Here is a 12,428-nt window from a genome sequence, read left to right on the forward strand (position 1 = left end):
GGGGGCATACTTTTTCATTTGTTAATTTATATGTCCCTATGAGATCTAATGCTGTGTGAAACACTAAGGGATCCGCTGTGTTTGGCAAGCACTGGACACAGGCCCCTTCTGCAAAGTTTTGCTTTTTTTGAGACTTAGTTGTTCTCCGTTTCCAGATAATGAAATGGTAAGATCCATTTTCAGGTGTGTTCTGATGTTTAGGACAGTTCCAGAGTTTAAGCTCCATCCCATTTGTGGTATAGTTGTTGTTACTCCTCTGCTCTGCAGTAGTGCTGTACTAACAAATGAGAGACTGCGGCAAAAGCAGCAGGAATAAGTCATAACTTAATACAAATTAGTGACTGCATTATCACTGATTTCAGATCCTTCCTGGAGGAGGCTTGCGTCAGTATTTGTGTAAAACAGGTTTCCCACAATTACTGTCTGTCTTATCTTTTGAAGGAAATCATCTGCACCTGCCAAGATGTGGTGCAGCTCTTACAACAGCCAAGAGTTTAAACTTGGGATTTGGTCCCTTGTTTGGATAAGTGTGTAGGCAGTAGGTGGTTTTTTAAAGGCCAAGTTGCCAAGAGCCCGTTCTTCATTTTAATACCCCTGTCAAGTTCCAGTGCCAGTGCATACTCACTGGTGTCATATTCAGAGATTTAAGGATAAACTCTCAAACTCTTTTCCCTGTTTGAGTAGTCAGGAAGTCATTGCCTATTTCCATGCAGTCTGTTTAAAGTTACTGTGTGGTAATCTCCTATAAGGCCAACTGCACAAGCAAAATAAGGGCTAATGCCAACTTTCCAGGTGGCTGCCATTTTGAAGTCAGTTCCACATTATATAGGTTGCAAAATTGTTTTTGTTAAATTTAAATTTGCTGAGTTCAAATTGGAAAATAAATGCAGCTTGCTTTAGAATACATATGAAAGCTTTGTGCCTTCAATCAATCAAAGAAGATTTAATAATTAATCCAATTATCCATCACTGAGAAGACAACAAAGTGCTGAGAAGGTGTCATTTGACATTGTCTACATTTGGCTGCTGAAGTGGCTGATTAACTCTAAATTCAAAACATGGCTTGTGTTCTTCTGACTACTTTCTTCAAAGGATGAATGATCAAGAACAAATAATTGTTCCTTGGGCCATGCCTACTATAAAAATGTGCCAAAGTGCACGTTAAGAGACGAGAAGGAAGTTTGCTTGCTTCAAAGCAATTCCAGCTACTGGATCAGCTCCTGTGAAAGGTTTTTACCTCCTATTTGGTCAGTTCCTTTAGAATTCAAAAACATTTGGAAAAACAAAAGGTGTTTCAACAGTCGGAGTTTGTTCTAAGCTTGATTTGGGTAAGGTGACAACTGTAGGCGAGTTCTCAAATTTAAACTTATTTGCAGTAAATGCACTGTTATCTTAAGAACAGGAGTTGATTTGACCTTTTTCAACTATATTTATTAAAAGACCAGATAAGAAAAATTGAAGTAGATGACCTAAAGCTTAATTTGGGACTTTCATCCCAAATAGCTCTACTGCAATGTGAGGAGTTTTTTCAGATGTAGCTATATGTAATGGAAAGCAGCCTGGCCACTTGTCACCTCCAGGGAGTTTGTCTGTAAACATTAGTGTGGTCAGGCAGTCTGTGCTTGCAAGGTTAAAAGTATTTGATGTGATCTGTAGATGAAGGTGGGCTTTAGGAAAGTATTTGAGAAACTGTATGTAGGTAGTCTGCAAACACCCTTTCTTGCAGGCTTTTAAAAGTTTGCAGTGCTCTTATTTCTTTTCACGCTTTCAACTCCAAAATGGAGTCAGAATAAAGTCAAGACAAGATCAAACTGGGGGTTACTTTGTTTTCTAAGCTTTTCCTTTCCTCTGTCACCCAGTGACACAGCAGTGTGAGCTAACTGGGTTTGCATTTCTGAAGCTTTTGTGATAGAGGGCTACAAGAGGAGAGAGGGGTTCCAGATGCTCCTGAGAATTTCTTAGGAAGTATGATGTAGCCATCTGAATTTACAACTTCATTAAATTCATATTACGACTTCATTTTGGACCCAGCAGTCTTTACCACTTTAAATCACAAATTAAAGGAATGGTTTTAGCAACTTTTCCAGGTGTCCTTACATAAACTCTTCAAACTGACCTGCAGTGGCAAATGGCAAAAATAAGATTGTATAGTTGCTTTCACTTCTCAAATTCTGGACAATGTACACTTGCTAATGTTACATTTGCAGAATATTTAACATTCAGAACACTGTTTTTAGGTGTTTGTGGAATGAATGTGATAGTTTGTTTCACAGTTTATCACCTTTCAATTTGATTAATGTGCTGTGCTTTTATTTTCATGAACAGTCCTATGTAATTGAGTAATTAGAAAACAAAAAAAAACAGTGGGGAGGGAAGACTGGGAGAAACAATGGGAGCATGTGTTGAGATCTCAAAAAATTACCTTAAGTTCTGTTTTCTGTAGTAGTGCAGGGAAAGCAAAACCTGAATGGTTTCTTCAGAAAGATTCGGAAGGGGACACACCTTCACTTATCAGCTGGCCCTCCAGGTATCATAAAACATAGCTGTGTGACTAACAATCAGACTACAAACCTCCCCTATCTTTTCCTTTACTCTGTCTTCATTTAACACTTTACCTTTCTAACTTACTGCTGTTAAAGGAAAAATGAAAGTGGTGTTTCTTGCAGATAAACTGCTGTTGAAACTTTTCTGAAGCATCTGCTTTTATTGTAACTTATGACCAATTGGTATTTAGATGACAAAGTACAAATGCCCCTAGCTTCTTCCACAGCTACTATCATTCTGGTTTCCACTAATTTTTATAACTTCTTATTTTATCCCTCTTTGTACTCTGCAAAACCAGCAGATTTTTATACCACACACCAATCCATCTTAGTATTGCCTACAGTTTAATTGCTTGAATTCCAAAGGAGATTGTACAAAGGAAGTAAAAAATTTATATTGCAAATTAAAGCAATATCTTGATTAGAGCTACAAGCAGCTGCTTTCTCCCAGTTTGGTAGTATACAGTTAGCCTACCACAAGAAGCATTGCAGGAAGACTCTTCTCCATGTTCCTGATTAAAGTAATTCTTATAACCCAGTACTAACATCAGTGTGGATGTTCTGCAGAATGCTTGGTACATGTAGTTTAAAGAATCACTTTTTCAGACTGAACACACTTTCTATGCTTAAGTAACTTTGAGACTTTTCCCTAATAAGTGCACCAATCCTCAGAGATAAGAAATACTAAAATATTAGAAAGGTTGGTGTTTCAGATAACTCTGGATATCCCAAATGATTCTCTCAGATACTCATTTGCCTCTTTTTCCTAAACCTTCTTTTTTTTTTTTAATAATGTAAACTCCAAAAAGTCTGTTGGTAACAAGTCTGGAATTGGACATGCTTTGAGCTGGGTTACTTTCAAATAAAGAGCTAGTATCCTATTGTACTTGAGTTTCTCTCCTTTCTCAGAATTCAAATCAATTTTTTTATACCTATCTGGGAGGGAAGAAAATACAGGGCTTTCATTTTTAATACTGTCTATGTGATATTTACAAACACTTGCCCTGTAAGCTGTCCAAACACTCGGTGTGGCTGTAAAACTGCTGGATAGCTTACCTGCAGTTGTAGTCATAGAGCAAAGGCTGCCTCTGGCTGCACGTGCTTGCCTTCCATTAGTGCAGTTGCATTAAGTGTCTAAATGTAGAATACAACTCAGTTTTGCATGGCTATTACACAAGTCTAGAGGTGTTTCTAGAAAATACACTGAAGTAAGGTAACTTGTGGGGAACATTCCTGTAAATTTTGCATGTTAGAATGTAATGAAATGTTTTATAAATAAATGTCTGTTTTGGTTGGGGTTGGATTTTGGTTTTTGTTTTTTGGTTTGTTTTGTTTTGTTTTTTTTAAAATCCTTTTCTTCCCTGCAAGCCTTCTGAAGAGCAACAGCCATGCCATAGTTTCACTTTGGGCTTTAAGGCTTGTACATTCAACATTTTTCTCACTTACTGAAACAAGTTACACTACATGTAACATCATAGATATCTTATATGATACACAAAAGCACAAATCAAAAACTCTCTGGCAAAACATCTGAAGGGCTAAGTGGGGAATAACAACGTGTTTTTTCATCTCTTTCCCCAATGCAACAGCATCTTGATACCATGTAAGCTGCTCAGTGTTTAGACATCTTCAAAAATCTGATTACATACATGATTGCCAATGGAATATGCAATTTCATACTGAACCCAACAGTTTGATAATATGAAAAGGAGTTTTGATCATCTTGTTTGTTTGAGACTATGGGTATGTGCTGTTTGACAAACACAGTTGTGACCTTAATGGGAACATGCTGTACATTTTCAGAGCTTGCTCAGTTACCTTCTCAGGAGTCATGCACGTTCTAGGGCCTGTGAATCATTTGAATATTTCTGAGCAATGTTACTACTAAGATTCAGGGGGGGAGGAAGGGGTTGCATCATAAGATTGCTTTCTTTTATGTATTGATTGCTTTTTATTTTGATACGACGTTGCTGTCTGTACCCAGCGTCTGTTCCTTCCTAGATTGGGTATTGCTGTTCACAGCTTTAATCCTTTTTCTTTCTTAAAGAGTAAAAGTTAGAGAGAAACTGGTGAAAGAGGAAAGTGCTCATGGAAGCCCTGAACTTGTCACAGACACAGTATCCCAGAGAAAATCACATCCAGTGCCAGCCCACTACATGTCTCTTCAGACAGAAACGTCTGCCTTTGATAGGGTTATAAATCAGCCCGTCAGTTCAGTCCGCCAACCAATACATGGCTATATTCAGCCTGCTGGCATTGCTCACACAGCTCAGCTGATGGCAACAGAAGAACCAGCAAACATCTCTGTTGGCAGCCTCCTCCTACCAGACAATGTTAGCCTCTTAATAAAATCGTCAGGAGCCGCTGCATCAGAGAGTGAAAAGAAAGAGGTGCTTGGTTATGGAGCAAAGCCCAATGAAGAAGATTCCCTGGAGGGTGAACAGGCTTCCAAAGGCAGAAGACCAATTTTGCCATCTGAGATTCGCAAGCAAGGGAAGAACCATGACGGCCTCTTTGGAGGAGGAGAATTGGATACCCCTGTGGGGAGTTCCTCTTTCGCAAGCAAGCTGAAAGTTAACTCAGAAGTTCAGAGAGAGCTGGAGTGCAATAAAAGGCAGGCTCCTAAGCAGCAGTTTAAGACCCCTGAGAACACAGAAAGGAGTGAAGCTGTTATGTACATACAGAGTGGGTCTGTATCACAGCCTGCCAAGGCAAAAGCTCCTATTTGGAAGGTGTCGACAGCAAAGCATAAAGTCCTGACTCGCTCAATGTCTGACTATACTGTGGCTCCTAAGCTAGAAGCTTCTAAAAGTAAGGAGAGCATGGAAGCAAATGCACCAAACGGTGAGATTGGCATGGTTGACACAAAAGTCTCTGTTGCCCAGCTCCGTAATGTCTTTCTGGAGACTGCTAATGCCAACAAGAAAACGGAACTGTAGGTGACATTTCAGACGTATTTTCGTGTGAAACTTGCACGTCCTTGGCAAAAATTACACACACTCAACAGCAGTTGTGTTCGGCACTTAAAGCACACAGCTTAGCTCTCACCAGCGTGTACTGGAGGCTGAGATGGTTTGAATCCTGCTTTTGTGCTTCTGCTTGCTAGTGCAAGTTGTGATGTGGGGTAGCTGGAATGTGTATGTCTGCGCATGTTACCGGAGGAGCATGCAGAGTGATCTCTAGTGAATTGTTGAGATGCTTACATCTATGCTTTACTTCTCTCTTCTATTTTCTTTTCTATGCGCTTTCTATCATGTGGTTTAAAAGTGAGTCTCGGTTTGAGATGTCAACGGCAAGTAGCACTTTGTCTGCCAATGGTGACCGTGAAAGAGGGCCACGAAGGCCAAGGCGCTATTTTTCTCCTGGTGAAAATAGAAAGACTTCCGAGAGATTTAAAACTCAACCTATAACATCAGCAGAACGAAAGGAGACAGATAGGTAGGCATGTACGTAGCTATGTGTAGCATTCTGGTGCAGGTAGACATAAACAAGCTTGTGAAGAGACTTTGTTCATTATTAGCATAAATATTTTGCAAGGTTATTGTTTCTCTTTAAAAACAATGAAGTATTTGTTATAGCTTCTTATAAAATAAAAACCAAAACGCTGCCGACAAAACCAATTCATTGCAAATCCCGCCCCGTGTAAAATGGCAAACAGTGAATCATCATAAAGTATTATAGCTGTCTGGTTCTGTCTAATGATAAATACTTTTGTTTATATATAAAGAGTTTCCTTTCCATCTACTCTGCTTTATCTTTTACTTTTTTTGTAAACAGCCAAATCTACATGTTTTGTTAAAAGAGCTGGCAGCAAATCTTAAACTTTTATCTTCCTCAAGATGAACTGGAAAACATTTTCCTTTACTGTATTTAAGTTTGGCTGCAATTGCTTGCCTTTCTGCTTTATTAAAGGATGTCGAAGTGGAAACTGTTGAAACTTGAAAAATAGATAAAGTTTTCCCGCTCTTAAGACTTTTGAGGTCCTGCTACTTCAGATGGAGTTTGAATTTAACTTTTGAGATATCGTTTCCAACTAACTTCTTTCTGTTTGATAATTTTTCACTAGATCAGTTTTGAGTGCGGAAATACCAACTGCTGAAGGTATGTTACTATGCTATTTTCTAAGGAAGAAATGGGAGCAAATATGTTGTGTTTTGTTTTAACTGGAGAACTATTTGATAATGCAAACAAAGTCCACTTGAAAATAATAATCATTACCTATAATATGTCTGAAGTATCACTTTTCCTTGGGCCATGTCTACTACAGACTTGATTTCAAATTCATTTAAGTCCAAAAGTCTGTCTATGGATACTGAACTTTGTATGGGAGGCGTGGGAGGGAATGGCTTGACACTTTTGAACATAGGTTGGTTTTTTTTCCAATTTAGACAATAAATAAGCTAGTTAGTGGAAGAAAAAAAAATACACATTTTAATCAGTGGTCTAGGACTAATACCTAAAAAAGCCTTTACTATAGGGTGAAACTGATATTGGTAATGTGTTTTCTAGCTAAGGAAGTTGCAAGATGCTGGTTATTAAATTATATCATTCAGTCTGCCATCTTGCTTCTCTTTCCCTCTTGTCACTCTCAGCAAGTCTGGTACAAATTAAGTAGGTAATCTCATGAGTAGCTAAATTTAGATTTAATGCCTTGTGCTATTTGAAAGCTGATATTCTCTGCAGCTTTGAGATGTTGGCTTTTGGATCTGGAGGATGCTGATTTCAGCTCCTAAGGATACCAGTAGAGCCTCTGAAAAATGGAGACACAAGGTGGTAATCAGAATTACCAGTTTCCAAGAGAGACCATCTCATGTGGTCAACTAGTACAAAATAGATGTTCTATACAGCAGGACGAATATTGACATTTAAGACAGTCTTTGGGTCTAATTATTTTCTTAGTCCATGTGCTATCATAGGCTAATATAATAAATTTGATTATTCATAAAAGGTTGTTTGGATAACTTGACAGCATGTGAACTGTCCTGAAGACAAGTCTTTTGTTCTCAAATCCTGTCAAGAATTTTCCTCTGATGCAATACATGTAAATACAAGTGAAGTTTACAAAATTTGGTTTACAGTAAGTCTTTTGTTAAAAGGGATTTACAGTTATTTGCTGGTGGTGCTTCTTGGCTTAGTAAAACATAATTTTTGAGGAGTTCAGAAATCATTTAGTCAAAAAAACCCTTGCACTTAATATGAGCTTGATTCATTACATTAAGCCTCCTTTTATTTTTTTGTGTAGACGAAGAAAAATTAGATGACCGAGCCAAACTAAGTGTAGCTGCAAAGAGGCTGCTTTTTAGAGTAAGTATTACATTTTCTTAATAGAAGGCTGAGTTTAACATTTCATATACAAGATGCTGAAGAACCCAAAGTGCATTAGAATGAAGTGTAATGCAGTTAACCAAGTCTAAGCTATGTAATTTCTTTAATTTCTTTTTTTTTTTTTTTTTTTTTAGATATCTCACCTATCTACACAGTAGGCTTGTTGCTTTACAGCCTTCTTTAAGAACATCATTTAGAGAGATGTGTAGTTAGTTTTAACTCTGTGATGCCTACTGTGCAATTACATCCTGCTTCTAATTCAGAGATGGGCATTTGGTAAATTTACTACTTTGCATGCAAGAAAGCTAGAAAGAAAGTACTGGTTTAGAATTTTTCTTTCATGATTTTGATTATGACATATGTCCTCTTAGGAAATGGAAAAATCATTTGAAATGAAAAATGTTTCTAAACCACCTACAAGAAGTTCAGCAGTAGAGAGAAGACTGCGGCGTTTGCAGGATAGGTCGCACACACAACCAATTACCAGTGAGGAAGTGGTCATTGCAGCTACGTAAGTCTTGTACATATGTTGGCTCTAACTTTGGTTCCTGCTTTTAAATCTGGGAGTAAGTTCCATATATGTGGTGTTTACAACTTTGTAGCAAGGAAAACATATATTGTTGAAGGTCAACTTCCTTGAGAACCACAGGGGAACTACATTGAAATTCCTTTTTGGAAGTAGAGGGACTAGTAAAGCATAACTTTTATGAACTGTAATTTGGCAGAAAGCTTATGAACCTGTAGATTAGGTAAACATGATTAATCATAGCATTGGTTTGTAACTCAAATGAAAAAGATACTCTGTGCTGAGGGAAATCTGCAGTTTCTTATGGAATGTATTTGTACTGGGGAAAACCTTTTACACTCTGAAATCTCAAATGTATTTTTTGGAAATGCATTTCTTGCACTCTGGTCATACATCATGAAATTTTCCTGAAAAAAAGGAAAGCCATTTTGGGGGAAAATTAAACAAAGGTAAATGGATGTTAACTTAATGATCTATTAAAAGATAGCTTACATTATGGGTAATGAGTAACTTCAAGAGACAACCTGTTTGCTCTTCTATGTTTTTAGTTCTTTTCAAAGTATTTGAAGCTATTTTGCAAAGGTTGCAGAAGATAACTCAGTTAATTAAAAACCATTGCTATTTGGTTTTTTTTCTGTTTTGGTTTGGTTTGGTTTTGGTCTTTTCTGTAGTTAACGCTTAATGTATTGCTTTTCTTAATGCTTTTTTCTTCTCTCTCCCTGTGAATTTTCCCTCCTTGGCAATTCTTTAAAGTGAATCTACCCCTGCTTCACGTTCTGTGAATACCCACACAGTAGTGACAAGAGTACCTAGTCCCACTGTAGTTAAGAGCACTGTACAACCTATCAGGTACTGGGGGGGATAAACGTGCATGTTACATGGAGCACAAGATTCCTCAATAGCAGATGCATCTTTAAAGTCTTGAATGCCTTTTCAATGTGTCAAGTCAATACTTGTTTCAAGAATATTTAAAACATTCGTCAACTTCATTTATGTTTGCATGATAAAACAATGCAGCTTTTTTTCTTGTCAAGCATCTGTTTTCAGGACCTTTCTAACCACACTTACCTGTGCTAGAAGCATATTCTTCTTTGTGAAAGAAGTGAATTTGCATGTAAAGCAAACCTAGTAGAAGCTTCTTTGCTCTTGTACTTTTTTTTATACAGTTATGTCACCTTGAGATGAAAATACCAAACTGGGTGCTTGATTTCACAAGCAGTACATATCCTCTTTTGTCTGTCTCTACATACGTGGGGGTTTTTTAGCTTGCAAAATTAAAGGAAAGATAAGAAATTGCACCACCTATAGGTAAAGTTGCAGAATACTGTTTGCCTGTTCTGAATGAGAGAATTTTAGCAGAGACCACGCTGGGGTGGGAGGGGAGGGCGGGGAAAGAAAGAACACTACTAATTACATAAATGTCGCTGAAGGTAAATAAAATATATTACTTTAGAGGTGAATAAAATATATTATTATAGAGACAAATGCAGTTACAGCTTTTAAGAATGAATGTGTCTGCCTTCAGCATTGGTCAAACAATCCTCAAAATTAATGAAGTATATTTCAAAACTATTTTTTGTTATTGAGTTACCCCAGATAAAACAAAAGATAGTCTGAATTCTGTTCCACTTCAGATTATAAAAGGCAATACAATTTATGCTAATCTAAAAGCAGCACTAACTTTTAAATGTTTTTATCTTATATGGTCCACAAATTATTTCTAATAAAATTGAATTTTATGTAAATTGAACTGTAGAACCTGTGTTTGTTCTACAGCAGGCATCTTAAATGCCTCTCCATAGTTCTGTATTCTGTGTAAAGAGATTGGTCTGAAAAGCCTCTCTTCAGTTTTGTGTTCGCCTTTTGAAAAACTGTTGTGTCCTAATCAAATGAATTTGTGAATGAAAATTTAACTTTTTTTAAATCTTCAGCTGTTGAATTAGAATTCATCATGCCAATGTTGAACCACTGCACAACCACTTAGGCTGCTATATTACATTGGCTAATGTGCTTCATGTGCAGTTCTTCTGCTTCTATCAGGTTAAGACTTTAAAACTTCATAACGGCTTCTTCAAAACTCATTTCCAGTTCTGTTTCTTCAGCTTGCAGGCATCAGCACACCAAAAAATTTTAGCTAAAGAGGAGATAAGAGCAGCCAAAGAGGCCATGGGGCAAGATCAGTCTGATGAACCAGATTCTTCCACCTTAAGTTTGGCAGAAAAGATGGCTTTGTTTAACAAACTGTCTCAACCAGTATCTAGGGCCATCTCCACGAGGAGTCGAGGAGATATTAGGCACAGGAGGATGAATGCTCGTTACCAGACTCAGCCAGTCACTCTTGGAGAAGTTGAGCAGGTAAGTGCAATCTTGACTCTTTTTCATTTGTTTCTTTTTATTGGAGAAAATAGCTTCAGTGTAAGATGCCATAAAAGCTGGCCTTTTCTCTGCTCTGAGCTACACAATGGGGTCATGACTTATTCACAGAAAAAAAGCTTGTCAGGAAGCAGTCTTCTGACATTGAGGAACAACATCCTCTAAAATGTTCAACTTCATTGGTGTGTTTTTTAAGTAATTCAAGAGTATATCTTCTTCCTGATTAGTGCGTGCTGTACCTTTCACAGTGTCTGTCTTTTCCGGTAGAATATTACACATCTTCTAAAAGTAAATTTATGACCAAAGGGGTAAAAAAATGTGATACATATCATACTTTAGATGTATTTTCAGGGAATTTTGGAGCTTTGTCGTGCAACTTTTAGCCTTTTTCCTGAAAGCACCATATATTTCCATTATTAGTCAGGACGTAGTCTGCCATTTTCCTCTGGGAGGGGGCATTGATTTTGGGGAGTTTGTGGGGGGGGGGGTGTCCCCTAAAAGCAGAATACTTCTGAAATTCAGAAGTCAAAATGAAATTATTTAATATGTGCAGTGGAATTGGGCTTCCTGTTCTGGAATCCTTCATATAATTGGAACTGCAAAGGAATGACTTTTTAGCGAAGTTTGAGCATAAGATGACCCAGTAGTGGTCTTTCAGAGCTGATATTCACAATAGCAGAAATATCAGTCCCTTATTATAGCTTTAAAAGAAATCACTTTAACAGTGAAGCACAACTCCTATGCATGTCATATTTCTAGGGATTTGGATCAATATGAGTGTTAGAAAGTTCCTACCCATCTCTTTCTATATGCTTCATTCATGATTATACATTTTCCATGTTATAATAATAGAATAGTGAGAAGGCAGGAGTCCTCTGACAATATTGGTGCAAAGCTGTACAGATATAAAATTGTACTTTATGCCTACTTGGGCATGAAGTAATAGTAAATATTTGTCAAATTTATTTTAGCAAGGTTTTCAGACCTTACGTAGTCCTTGTTCCATTCATTTCCCACGTGACAACCACTGTCACAGCCTGGCATTTTTAATGATTATGTCACTAACATCTTTGGGGCCAAGGAAGGTGGTCAATAGAAATGGGCTGAAACAGGTGGGAAAGAAGTGACAGTCACATTAGTTTCTCAGACTTCTACAGAACAGATTTGCTCTTCAAGCAAGTAAATGCAGAGGAAGCATGTTTTGTCATCTCTTTCTGAACCTAGGAAAAGAAACCAGAGTTGACTCTGAACCAAGTTCAGTGGGAGTGTATTTTCAAAAAGACTTTCTATAGTGAACTGTTCATTTGGAGCGTTGAGATGTTTTGAGATGCAGTTACAGTTTTTCTAGGAAGAAACAGAAGAAAGGTATTGAAATAGATAACTAGAGGTTATGTTACCAAAATACATAATTGTAAATGTAAATATCTTGTAATTGAAGCTGAAATCCTTTTTCTCATCTCGTCTAAATTTCTAATTCTGATAGATGCAATGGAAAAAGAGTAAACTGGTAACTATTTTCGTAATCTTTCTTTGGAATCTTTGAGCTAGTGTAGTAGTCTTTGCTCTGCTTTCCGATTTGTTTAATGAATGACTGTGTTGTCCATGCTCTATGGAATTTGCATGTGCATTTTTAGTTTTCAGTTCATTTCCTACTACTGGTG

General features: G+C 37.3%; 1 protein-coding gene across 15 annotated transcripts in view; it reads left to right on the forward strand.

Moving 5' to 3' along the window:
- Positions 1 to 12,428, forward strand: part of SVIL (supervillin) — a 142,900-nt gene that overhangs the window by 89,722 nt on the left and 40,750 nt on the right. For 10 of the 15 annotated variants that reach the window (XR_007505778.1, XM_049798160.1, XM_049798162.1 and 7 more), the window contains 7 exons: positions 2,444 to 2,527; positions 4,591 to 5,478; positions 5,811 to 5,981; positions 6,610 to 6,644; positions 7,786 to 7,847; positions 8,240 to 8,379; positions 10,497 to 10,749. Coding sequence is in view for 14 of the 15 variants with exons in the window: in XM_049798160.1 (XP_049654117.1) it covers positions 2,444 to 2,527; positions 4,591 to 5,478; positions 5,811 to 5,981; positions 6,610 to 6,644; positions 7,786 to 7,847; positions 8,240 to 8,379; positions 10,497 to 10,749 (1,633 nt within the window). In the remaining variant the exon portion in view is untranslated. The remainder of the gene's footprint in view (positions 1 to 2,443; positions 2,528 to 4,590; positions 5,479 to 5,810; positions 5,982 to 6,609; positions 6,645 to 7,785; positions 7,848 to 8,239; positions 8,380 to 10,496; positions 10,750 to 12,428) is intronic. The other 5 variants (XM_049798165.1, XM_049798166.1, XM_049798159.1 and 2 more) reach the window with 4 other exon arrangements.

This window comes from Accipiter gentilis, chromosome 4, assembly GCF_929443795.1.
Source record: "Accipiter gentilis chromosome 4, bAccGen1.1, whole genome shotgun sequence".
Lineage (NCBI taxonomy): Eukaryota > Metazoa > Chordata > Aves > Accipitriformes > Accipitridae > Astur > Astur gentilis.